The 13,814-nt window shown below is 36.2% G+C and overlaps 1 protein-coding gene across 1 annotated transcript in view; it reads left to right on the top strand.

The window, feature by feature from the left end:
- Positions 1-11,906, top strand: part of frmd5b (FERM domain containing 5b) — a 29,213-nt gene extending 17,307 nt beyond the window's left edge. The window contains 5 exon segments of the mRNA XM_051115644.1: positions 74-165; positions 1,285-1,359; positions 1,506-1,574; positions 1,667-1,773; positions 7,728-11,906. Of these exon segments, the coding sequence (XP_050971601.1) occupies positions 74-165; positions 1,285-1,359; positions 1,506-1,574; positions 1,667-1,773; positions 7,728-8,302 (918 nt within the window). The 3' untranslated portion in view covers positions 8,303-11,906.
- The last annotated feature ends 1,908 nt before the right edge of the window (positions 11,907-13,814 follow it).

Here is a 13,814-nt window from a genome sequence, read left to right on the forward strand (position 1 = left end):
CAGGTAATGCGGAGGAACAAATAGTCAAAAATGAAATGTTAACACTTACTGACCTCTTGTGACCTTTACTAAGGATCAAAAGATCATCTTGACTTACTTTGCTCCAACACCTGAGGCCTGCAAACATTTATGGAAGTGCGGGGTGGAAAACCAAGCTTTCTACCAGTAAGTTCACATAACCTTCTTGACCTATCAGGCTGAAATGAAACTCAAACATGGACATAAACTTCTTACCTATGTGTATTAGTTAAGACTAGTGGTTCTCAGCCAGCTGCATAAACAAAGTCTTACTTTACGGATTTAAATTAGACCAATCAACTTTTTTTTTTTTTTTTTTTTTTTTAACTGACTTTTGTAACTGGACTCCGCAAACTTCAAAGGGGGCTACAGTATTACCTAAAGTTCCGAATATTAAAAACTTTTAACTTAATTCAAATGTTCAAAACCTATGGAAGCCCGTTTCCACCACTGAATAGGAAATATAAAAAGGTAATTGGGACTTTTCATCTCAAAATTCTATTTTTTTCAAAAATGCGTGATGTAAAGTCAGAATTGCGACATATAAACTCACAATTCTGAGAAATACAGTCGCAATTCTGTGATTCAGAATTACTATTATAGATAAAAATCACAAGAATCACAATTGTGATTTTTTCTCAGAATTGTGAGTTTATATCTTGCAATTCTGACTTTACAACACGCAATTTTATTAAGTTAGAATTGTGAGATATAAACTCACAATTCTGAGAACATATCAGTTTTTTCCCCTCAAAATTGGACTTACAATTATATCTCAGAATTGTGAGAAAAAAGTCAGAGTTGCAAGTTTGTATCCTCTAGTTTTTATCTTGCAAATTTAACCTTATTTGAATTTATATCACACAATTCTGAGAAAAAAGTCAGAATTGTCACTTTATATCTCGCAAATCTGACTTTATAACTCGCAACTGCAAGTTTATATCTCACAATTCTGAGAAAAAAGTCACTCAGAGGTTGTAAAAAAAATGTCAGAATTGTGAGGAAAAAAAAAACAAATCGCAAATACCCTCTTTTTATTCATCACAAAAAAATCAAGATATAAATTGAAATCATATTGTTTTACCTCAAATTACTTTTATTGAAGAACATTACAAATCAGAATCTTGAATATTATAAATTACAGACTGAATTGTGGATAATTATTTTAATAATTTGTATTAATAAAAATAATCATTTATATAGACTCAAATATGTATGTATTTATTTATTTAAATCTATCTGTCTTATTTACTTTATTTCTTACAGGTTTGAGAAATCAAGTCAAGTTCGCACCGTATCCAGTAGTAATCTTTTCTTCAAAGGGAGCCGCTTTAGATATAGGTGAGTATTATGTGCTTTGGTGGTTATTAAGTGAACCCCATGGGTTTGTCAGCTCTGCTTAATTAGGTCTGTGTTTTGAATATATGCTAATTAATGGATTAGCTGTAAGCGTCGCTCATATTTTGGTTACATAATTTATCTTAAAGTGGAAAAGTGGCCAAGGAAGTGATGGAACAGAGTGCCAAAATCAGACGAGAGCCTCCAGAGATTCACAGGTGAGTCTTCACAATGCTGTCTAGTTTCCTTGAAAGTTTTAATATACCTGACAGTGTGCCAATTGATATATCTCATCTTTTTGTGTTTTCAGGGCTGGGCTGGTCCCCAGCAGGAGTTGTCCCTCTATCACTCACGGCCCACGACAGAGTAGCGTTCCCCGAACACGAAGGAGAGCAGTCCACATTTCCATCATGGAGGGTAAGCCCATGTACCTATAAGCACAGACACACAAATGTTTCACTGTCTTAGTCAGGACATCTCATAGACTTCCATTGGTTTTATATCAGGGAATGATATTTTCTATTCTCAAACTCACCCCCTAAACACATCTCTCATAGAAACATGCTCTAAACAACATTTTTAAATATAAACATGATTTGGCTGATTGATATATCTTTTTTTCTAGTCTTTACTAGTCTGTGTTCAACTATATTAGTGACAACATTTTTGAATAGTGAGGGCTGTTGGATCTCACATGTATAGTCAAGCCTGTGCACACACAAACATATCAACTTATATAAGATATATTGCCACTTTCTAACAAGTGTCTACACCGGATGTGAGCGTTGCGGTGCAATGTGACGAAATACTATAGAACCCATTATAATCAGTTATGCTGTCTACACTGGATGACACAACAAATTACTGACAGTAAACTGATGATTTGTTCTATTTGTGACGTACTGATGATGATTTGCAATGGTTGCTTTGTCGCGTCCAGTGTAAACAGCCTGAAGCTGTTGAGAAGCGGAGCGGCGTCACAATTGCTGTGTCCAGAGTAGACACGGTGTAAGAACAAATACTGAATTGACTTCAAATTGAGGTAGCAAGCAGCACTGTGACTAGAAAAACAAAGTTAGTGCATTCTGTGTCTTCAGAATTCAATGCAACCCAAGGCCAGGTATGTTGGTCCGTAAGCTCTGAAATGCTGCCATCTTGTGGTATAACATTGTTTTTCGTCTCATGGGGTGACTATATAATAAAAGCACCCTGGAGATATTTGGTTTGGTTTATCATTCCACTTGGGTTCATTATTGTGTCCTTACTGAATCTTAATGTGCAGTAGGTTTTTAATGCCGGACAATATTTTAAATATAGTTTTTTTTGTTTTTTTACAATTCACAAATGAGTTGTAAAATTCCAATTCAGGGTGCAGTGTTTTTTTTAAACATTTTATTCAACTTAAAGGAGTAGCTTCCAGAACAAAAATTTACAGATAGTGTACTCACCCTGTTGTCATCTAAGATGTTCATGCGTTTCTTTCTTCAGTCACTGCAGAAGTACTGACCCAGTGTTTACATTGAATATGCATAAATGATCAAACGCCCTTTACAAAAAAAAAAAAAAAAAAAGGGTAAAACAGGTAGGACGATTTTGAAGTTGAAGGAGAAAATGACCTACTCTAACTGTATTGACCCGGATTACACAGATTACGCATGTGCATAGCAGAGTTAAACAAGACAAGCATTTGAGGTTAAAAAGTATATTAATTTTTTTTGTTTGTTTTTTTTTAGAAAAGACTGCTTATTTCAATAGATAAGACCCTTATTCCTTGGCTGAGATCATTTAGAGCCCTTCGAAGCTGAATTAAAACTGCATTTTGGATGTTCAGACTCACAGGCACCACTGAAGTCTACTACGGAGATAATTCCTGAAATGTTTTATTATTTCTTTATGACTGAAGAAATAAAGGCATAAACATCTTGGATGACAACAGGGTGAGTACATTATCTGTAAATTGAACTGCTCCTTTAAAACACACAATTAGATAAAAACCCACATACGACACTCTTAAAAATAAAGGTGCTTTAAAAGGTTATTTTCAGCAATGCCATAGAAGATCCATTTTTGGTTTCATAAAGAACCTTTCAATCAAAGGTTCTTTAAAGAACCATCTGGTTCTTACTTTTTACAATCTGAAGAACCTTCATTCGCCACAAAGAACCATTAGTGAAAGAGAAAGGTTTTTCAGATGCTAAAGGTTCTTTATGGAACCATTTAGATAAAAAAGGCCTTTTTTTATGGAATTGTGAAGCACCTTTATTTTTACATGTGTTCAACATTTTGGAGTTGGTTAGATTTAATATTGTTTTTGCAAGAAGTTTCTTATGTTTACCAAGACTGCATTTCTTTTGTTAAAAATACAGTAAAACAGTAATATTTGTGAAATTTTATTATTAGTACAATTTAGTGTTTATTTAATATTATTAGAATATTGCTAAAAAACTTGTTAAAAAAAATAACTTAATTTCAAATGTAATTTATTCTTGTGATGGCAAAGCTGAATTTTAAGCAGTCATTACTTCAGTCTTCAGTGTCACATTATCCTTCAGAAAGAAGTCTAATATGCTGATTTTGTGATCAAGATTTTTTTAAATAAACGTTGAAAACAGTGCTGTTTAATATTTTAGTAGAACTCTTTTTTATTTAATGTGTCCTTGCTGAACAAAAATATTAATTTCTTAAAAAAAAAAGAGAAATCTTACTGACCCCATTACACTTAACAAAAGAGTGCTCTTGACTGGGGTAGGAATACACTACACCACATCTCTCTCCATTGCTCTGTGTAACATGAGAGCTGCTTTCATTGTGCACAATGTGACCAGACATTCACCTGTTCCAGTCACTTTACTGACACTGCCAAATGTCACCATGGTTGTGTTTGTCTGTTTGTGAGGGTACTGTGTAAGTGTGTTTTATATTTTGAGTTTAAGGTTAGTTTTATTCTAGTAACTGCTCTGTACAGAAAGTCCAATTCTAAAATACATTAGACAATGTGCTTGCAAAAACATGTACCAGTATATTTAAAATCACTTACTAGATTAAAGTACTAAGTAAATGCTACCGGAAACTCAAAGCTTTAAATAACCTACATGTGGCCTGACAATTTGTCATACACAAGAAAATACAGAGACAATGAGGACTGACAAACTTGTTCAACTACAAGAATCAACAGTGCTATTATTACACAGTCTATAAATAGAGAGCCTGTCCATGTATGTCATGTGGTTTGTGTTAGAATGAGTGTGTGCTGTGTATGTGCTCTTTTGTTACAGCCCATAATGGGTTTGAGGGGGCTGGAGCATGCATGGTGACTTAGGGAGCTTTAGGGCTTTAGGGTGTTCTCGCTTTCTCACACTCGCTTTTACAAACACACACACAACATTGTGTTATGTCGTTTTTGTTCAGGAGGATAGAGGGAGGAAAGGGGTCTAGTGGTGATACACTTACGCAGGGCTGAGAACATCACACACGTTAGCGACAACATTCTGAAACCATGGTGAAGTGTCTCATACGGATTAAGACAAAGGTGAACGTTCACCTGCGGATGATCAACCACTGTTACCGGGATGTGAAGGTACGGGTGTTGACGATGGGACCTAGGCTGTTAGGGAAAGCTCTAGGGGCTCTGCCTCTGTTCCCGTCCTTGCCTAGCTCCTCAACTTCCTCTGGAGCTTCATCTAGACTTGGTGTTCAGCCCAGCAGCAGTGCAGGTAAAGCTCCTGGTTGTTTCGAACAGCTGGAAGCTCAACTTATTTTAGTATGACTGTATTTGAATGTGCAAATATATAGCGCATTAGAGTGTGACCATTGTTAACATGGTGTGTAGCTTTTATGGATTGTGGGAGGAGCTATATTTACCTATGCTGTCTTGTGTTTAAGATCTATATGTGCACTTATCATAATTTATTTTTTATCAATACACGTAAATTTGTACCAGTTGAATAAATGTAAATTATGCATGTGTGAATATGGAATATCACTTAAAAGTAAATTAGCGTGAAATTATTTACATTAAACACAGAAATTTGCTTCTGAATAAGTATTAATATACAATGTGTCAGTCACAAGGCTTGCTATTGTTAAATACACAAGGACTCACTGCAACAATGTTTAACCAATTTGTTAGAATTTGTACGTTTTGCATTTTTCAAGCTATATTTGGTTGGGGATTTTAATTCAGACTAATATTAAGCACTTTTCTTGTGTTTAGCTCAGCAACCTTTCTGAAACTTTTTGCAAATTGGGCATATCAATTATATGGGGACAACTGGGATACTAATGTGCTGAAGTAGCGCACATTTATTTTGCCATACCAGTATACAACCTTTATTTATAATGAGCCATTTCATACTTTTAAACATTGTATAGACCAGTGGTGCAGTACGTTTATTAGATCAGTATAATACATCAGAGTTGGGCAAAATTCTGAATTTAATAACTGGCTCCCTTTTAATTTATCATTTGGAATTAAGGCTTTTTCATGCCGCGAATGATCGTGGCTGGTGTAAATATCCCTAGAGGGATCTATTGTTTTGATTCAAAAGCGTCATCATGCTGAACATTCGCGCCAAATTTTCGTGTTCAGTGTGAAAAGGCCATTGAAACACTGAACGTGAAAATTCAGTGCGATGACGCTTTAGAATCAAAACAATAAATCCCTAAGGGTCTATTCACACCAGGCTGTGAATTTTTGTCATGTTTTTATCATGAATTTTTGTCATGTTTTGGGCTGTACTAATCGGTCAGACCAGAAAAAATTGGAGTACTATAGACTGCCAAAAGTTATGACAAATCAAGTAGAAGAGTGCAAAAAACTGAGGAACAAAAGGCATTTGTGGTTGGCCAAACTGAACCAGGATTTGCAGGGCAAGAATCTTGACAACATTTATGTTTGTCCTTATCATTTCTGGTCAGGAAGGTGAAATATTAGGCTAATCTCTTAATTAAAGGATTAGTTCACTTCCAAAACAAAAATTTATAGCTAATTTACTCACCCCTTTGTCTTCCAAGATGTCATGTCTTTCTTTCTTTAGTCAATAAGAAATTGTTTCTTGCGGAAAACATTTCAGGAATTATGGTGTCCCCAAGTTTGAAATTCCAAAATGTAGTTTAAATGCAGCTTCAAATGACTCTAAATGATCCCAGCTAAGGAAGAAGGGTCTTTTTAACCTCAAATGCTTGTCTCATCTCTGCGATGCGCATACATACTCTGCGTAATCCAGGTCAATACAGTTAGGGTGTGTCGAAAAACTCCCATCTCATTTTCTTCTTCAACTTCAAAATCATCCTACATCACTGCTTTACCTTTTGTTTGTAAAGGGCATTTGATCTCCTTTGCGTGTTCACTTTGTAAACACTGGGTCGGTACTTCTGCAGCGATGTAGGATGATTTTAAAGTTGGGGAAGAAAATTAAATGGGAGTTTTTCGACATACCCTAACTGTCTTAAACTGGAAAAAACAGAGTTCATGCAGACATGCAGACATTTAAGGTTAAAAAGCATATAAATTGTCAATTTATTTAGAAAACGAACAGCTGTTTTGCTAGATAAGACACTTCTTTCTCGACTGGGATCATTTAGATCCCTTTGAAGCTGCATTTAAACTGCAGTTTGGAAGTAAAACTTTTGTTCTGGAAGTGAACTTCTCCTTTAATACTGTTGGTTCTTATCCTTACCACCTATTAACTTTAGTTTGTCAAAATATTGCACCTTTTCCTGCTTACTAAGTGTTTTTTCCAATGGTTAGACAGCGTAAATTAGCAATGTATTCAGTAGTACATACACTGTGCAATCAATGCTGTTGATTACATCCGAGTATCTCCAATATGGCTGTGCGTCTGCGTGACTGACCAAACGGTCACGTAAGTGCAAACCCTCTATTAGATTTAAAGATCACTTACCCTGAGAGGCTGCTGTTGCACAAAAGGGCAAGATTGGTGACACTGTTTTGAAAACCAACACAAATACAAAGAGTTTTCTGAGAGATTAGAGCGGATGCTGAGTTCTTGTTATCTTTGGTATCACACCATTCTTTAGAAATAATTGTAATATGCTGACTTGTTGCTCAAAAAAAGTTTCATATTTTTGTTGAAACCATTATATATTTTCAAGATTTGTAAGATTACAATTCTCAACATTTTTTCAAAAAAAATGTAACTTTTAGACAATACTTTGTCAAGCCTTCATTCCTTTCAAACCCTCCTTTTCTAGACAATTATTTAATGAATACGTCCTTAAATTCAAATGTATGATTGCAATTCTGCATCCTGTTAGCTGCCTCGTTTGGAATTCTGAAAGGCACGTAAACCTGAGAGTGCATTAACATAATTCATGAAACACAATCACTGAACATCCTCACTCTATTTCAGGTCTGGAGTCCTTGCGTGACAGTGGCCATTCCACGCCAGTGCGATCGGTGTCCAATGGGAACTCATTCCTACGCTCCCACAGAAATGGCGCTGAGGGAGGAACAGCTGAATTTTCCGAGGACTCTTACAGTCCTTCTGACAGCGTGCTTCCCACACCGGTGTCCAGTGACCCCTCAGACCAGGCTCAGGTTCGCCACACAAATGGCCCCCGCAGCATTCAAGAGGAAGGAGGAACGGAACTGTGTACTCAAAGCCAGGCAAGGCCACAGGGCGTTAGGCCCAAAGGAAAACGTTCTCAACTGGAGAAGACTCGGCCGTCCCAACAAGGCCCAGAGGAAGGGGTGAATGAGTTCATCTGCAGTTTGGCACGTCTTTTCTTAGTGACCCTGGCTCTGCTCTTTGCCCTCCTTCTACTTCTTATTGTGCTAACAGAGTCTGAGCTGGACTTGGCCTTTCTTAGGGACATCCGGAGGACACCCGAATTCCAGCAGTTCCACTACGAATACTTTTGCCCCCTTAGGCGCTGGCTGGCCTGCAAGCTGCGCTGGATGGGTGGGCATCTCATTAATAAATGAGTGTGTAAGCACTCCTCTCTGTCTCCTGAGATTGTAGTCTGTAGTCTACGAGTGGGACATTCTAAGCATTAATATCATGGTACCATGAAATCAAAATCAAATTACTATTATCTACATAGCCAAAGCCTTGGACTTCCAAATACCATGCCAAGATGAGAAAACTGTGTATGTTTCAAGTCTAGTTATTGTGCAATTGTTCTCTGCAGCACTACTTTATAGTCTGGTAAAAAAAAAAAAAAAAAAAAAGGTATGTATAGCTCTTCAAATGCTGCCGTCACCCACTCGTAATTTATCTATCATTTAAATATAATACCTACACTCAAAGAATGTTCACCCAGACTGTGACGAGTAAGACCTCATACTGCAATCAGACAAAGATGCCTTTATTGGTCAGACGATAGACAGGGGCCGGGAGCCAATAAAGGGATGGTTCGCCCAAAAATGAAAATTCTGTCATCATTTTCTCACCCTTACGTAGTTCAACAATCTGCAGAACTCATTTTTAATGAAACATGAGAGATTTCTGTCCCTACATTGTATGTCCAGCTAACCAAAATTAAAAGATACAAAAAGGTCTTCAAGGTGAATCTTAATGAATCAAGCGATTTAATCTAAGTCTTGTGAAGAGATTCGATCAGAGCACACATCACATATGGTAAACATGGAAGCGTATCTCATGTGATCATATCTTTTCACAAGACTCGGATCAAACTGCTCAATTCACATTTTACAACTACTAACCTTTTTGTATCTTCAGTGTTTTGATTACCTGCATATTCAATGAAGGAACTGAAACCTGTCATGTTTCATTAAAAACATCTTAAAGAGATGCAAATTCGGTCATTGGTTACTCATCCTCATGTCGTTCCAAACAAAGAAAACAAGAATGATGACTTTATTTATCAATTTCCTTTCTTCCATGTCTTCGATGTGTATTCACAACAGGACACATACGTGTGCATTTCTCTGCTTGCAAACAAGGCGCAGTGCATGTGGGTTCTTCTTATTGTTGAATAAAGTCATTATTTTTTTCTTTTTGCACAAAAGTATTCTCGTAGCTTCATAAAATTACAGTTGAACCACTGATGTCACATGGACTATTTTTACAAAGTCCTTACTACTTTTCTGGGCCTTAAACGTGTCAGTTGTGTTGCTGTCTATGCAGGGTCAGAAAGCTCTCGGATTTCATCAAAAATACCTTAATTTGTGTTCTAAAGATGAACAAAAGTCTTGGTTTTGAACGACATGAGGGTGAGTAATTCATGACAAAATGTTCAGTTTTGAGTGAACTAACCCTTCAATTTGTGCTTTGAAGAGTAAATAATGACAGATTTTTCATCTGAATTTTCTTAAAGGGGTCCTATTATGCTCTTTTACAAAGTCTTGATTTTATTTTTGGGGTGTACTAGAACATGCTTTCATGCTTGGTGGTTCAAAAAACGCATTATTTTAAACATAATTTACATTATTACAATGGACCGCGTTGGGACATTGTATGTGAAAAACAAACGCTGCAGTCCAAAGGAGCCGTTCGCTGTAGTTCTTGAAAAGGGATTTTTTTAAAAAACGAAATATCTCCTTTTGGAGTGGACTTTGAGATTTGTAATTTGTAGATCTTTTTTATGCCCAAAGATACACACCACACACTTACTAAAGTTCAAAAAGTGAAAAGCATAATAGCACCCCTTTAAATGACCTTGACTTTTTTAGGTGAACTATCCCTGTAATGTCAGATATAAGCTTGAGAATGAGTTAGGGAGTTTGAATGATATTTTGTAAGTGTAAAATGATGGTACAGGTTGTATATTTGATCCAAATCATACTATAAACAGGACTGCGGGTCACTAGTATGGATCAAAACCACTGACAGAGTTATCTTGTTTAATTGAGCTTCAGTAATGTTTTGATGAAAATTTATTAACACTTTATAATAAGGTTCAATTTGTTAACATTAGGTATCATAATCTAACGATGAATCATTTTTAAAGCATTCATTCATCTTGGCTAATGTTAATTTAACATCTCATGTCTCAAGATACATACAGTATGGATAATTAAGATTAATGAACGAACATGACAATACATAAATTAGCTTGCATTAGTAAATGCTGTAGAAATGGTTGCTCATTTTTAGTCCATGATATGTAATGCATTAATGAATTGAACCTCAGCGTAAAGTATTACAGAGGATACATTTGTGTGGACTTAACACTAAGGTATGGGTCATCACGAATTTCCCAATGAAAAAATGCCTACCATTGCCTATAATTTTTGTTGCTATCCTGAACACTGATATTTAGTGGAAGATGGTGGTCTTGAGATTCAAAAGTTGTGAAGAGGGTAAAGAAAGTGCTCTGGAAAGACAAAGTAATGTGAAATGTTTGAAAGTCTAAACTATTTCTGAAAAGATATTGAATTAGCTATAATTTGTTAAATTCTTTTTTCAATCATGCATCAATAATTTTAGAGACCTCATTCTTCCGCTTGCACAAACTTAAATTTCAAAATTACAGTGTGACAAACGTCTTCTGTAAGTGATGATGAAATGTTGGTTATTCAGTTGTGAGATTACGAAATTATTTTATCTAAAGGCATAGACTTAGAATGGTTGAATTGGTAAAAGCATTAAACCAAAATATATTAAATATCTATTACTTTTCTGTGGCCTTCATGAGACACATTCAATAGTAAAGAGTTGTATAGCTAAGGCCGTAAGACTAGTGACAGAGTAATTTAATTAAAATGACAAACTGATGGCAGATATAACACAGAAAGGTCTGTGGACATAATCAAACACAGCTATATGCACATTTAAATATTTTTGGTAAAACTTAAAATCAAAATAAACCTAACTGGAACTCATTGGTGCTCTCGAAATGTCAGGCCTGCAGCAAATGCAAATGTCCTGAAAAGCTTTGAATCATATTTGGGGGTTAAAGAACCTAGAAAAACCTAGAAAGGAACATAGTGATATGTAACTTTTTTATATACTGTGTGTAGCTTCATAAGGTAGCCTAGTACAACTAACAGTATGCAGCAATACCATGATGGCACAGATGTGAACAAAAGGAAATGAAGCAATACAAATGACACTGATAAGCCAGCAGAAAAGTGTTTTGTTAACCTAGAGCAATGTAGTGGTTCAGAACTGCATTACAAATTCAGCAACGTTGGAATTAGCTGATTGCTTGTCTGGCATTGCGCCGGTTGCAAGCTGCAGGTTGTGCTATAAATTAACCCCCATATACTGTGACTGATTAATTCTTCAGATCTGTTACTGATGGTGATGGACACTGTTTCGGCCATTTCAGATTGTAAGTTTCATTCAAAGCAATAGCCGACTGAACTGAATAAATGTTGTAGCTCAGAAGACAATCTGAATGGATAATGAATCAGACACTGTTATACAATGACTCGGCTGTGCCTGAACCCAGTGATCTTCCTGCTCACTGTATAGCATCAGATTATTATTTTCTGTAAATTTCATCACTTTTATTTTTATTGTTTCATACCATTACTCTGTGTTGTACCAATAATACATTAAAGCAGTTTATTTTTATGTTTTTCTAAAAAACAAATAAACCTTCTCCAAACCAAATTTAAATTAATTTTCTGTAGTTTTTTGTGAGGTTCACTGACAAGCCCATTAAAAAATTCAATAAGAAATGCCAAGGTCTGCAGTAAGTATTTAAAAAATTGCCTTGAGACCACTTTCTCAACATTGTTACTGAACTATGTTTGAATAATTACATCATTTATCAGTAACCTTGCTGAGATCCACTGAAACACTGTAGCTCCAGAAGTGTAACCTACTGATGTAAAAGTGCCTGGTAAAAGACTTTTAACTAATATCTTAATGGATTTAAGTCCTATTGGAGTCTACAGACTAGTGATCACAGAAATCGTTGCAGTGTTAAGCCATTGCCACTAGTCGGCAGAAACACTCCTTTAATCAGAAATCTCCCCACAGATTTTCACATATTGCTCACGTTCTGGTAAACCTAACAGGAGAGGAGTGCGCTCATATAACGAAATGTCAAAATAATATGTCACAAAATATGCCACAGATGCCTTATTATCTATGTAAAGACTCACACTGGATAATTCTACCTCAGACGTTTTAGATATTACTTAACTGAAACCACAAGGTTTTTTCCTCAGACAAGAGATTAGACATTAAACGGACTATAATAAAAGTTAAAAAGTAGAGGTGAGGGGAAAAGACAACTGAACGCACCACTGTCAACACAAAATGATCCAGTCTTGGTTCAAATATGCATTGCAATGTCAGTGCCACCGTGAATGTTTATGTGTCTTAGTCATAGAATTTTAAGAACTCCCTTTGCGCACACCTCAGAGCAACACAGATGCAAAGTTACTCTCAGTGCTACAAAACAAATGAGTTATATACTACATGTTATTATCATACCTATGGGCTTTAATAATATTCACATTATTCTTCAATGCGAAAGTAAGCCTATGGGCGAGACTTCCGGTTCATTAGTCACTTTAACGAGAATGACAACGTGCAGTAAACGGTAAAACTGTTTGAGCCAGTGTTGCCAGGTCTTCCCATGGAATTGGGGTACTTTAACATTGTTGCCGCGGGTTGTTTTTTTATGTCTGTGGGGTTTTTTTTTTATGTCTGATGCGACCCCAAAAACATCCTATTTAGCCCCTGAAGTGCAAATTTACCAGGGGAACCCCGACAAAAAACATGTATTTTATCCCCCAGAATGCAATTTTTTTTAATGGGGGACTGCCCTCGAAATGCAATTGGGCTAGTTTTGGGCTAGTCTGAGTAGCAACTGGGCGGGTTTTGTTTTGAAAACCTGGCAACCCTGGTTTGCACTACCAACCAGTGTTCATAATTAAGGTAATACATTAAAATAACATAGTAAGACACACCAATTTGCAATATCAAGCAAGCTAAAAACAGCTGGACGCGGATGAGACCGGAAGCCAGGGTTGGCAGGTTTTCATAACAAAACCCACACAATTACTACTCAAAACTAGTCCAATCCTGTCCCCAGTACCCTAGTAAAACTCGCGTTCTGGGGGTAAAATACATGTTTTTTTTGGAGGGGTTCCTCTGGTACAGTTTGCATTCCAGGGGCTAAATATAACGTTGGGGTTGCTTTAACCCGCAGGCATGAAAACAACCTTAGGCAACAGTGTTAATAGAGCCCAGTTCTGTGGGAAAACCACAGACTTGGCAACACTGGCTGGAAGCCAGACCCATTAAATTGACAAATGGCTGTGCCTGCTCTTACCGGAAAAATAAGGTGAATACATGCTTATTTTATTTAAGGTTTGGGTTTAAGCTGACATTTTCTTTCATTGTACAGTACATAAAGACACCACATATTTTATTATAATTTCATCATGACAGAATTCAGATTATAATAATTATTTCAAATACATTGTTTTTTGAACTCCATTCACCAAAGAATGCTGAAAAAGTGTACTTCTGATTTCTGAAGGACCGTGTATCACTGAAAACTGGAATAAT

This window comes from Labeo rohita, chromosome 7 (genome assembly GCF_022985175.1).
Source record: "Labeo rohita strain BAU-BD-2019 chromosome 7, IGBB_LRoh.1.0, whole genome shotgun sequence".
NCBI classification, from domain to species: Eukaryota; Metazoa; Chordata; class Actinopteri; order Cypriniformes; family Cyprinidae; genus Labeo; species Labeo rohita.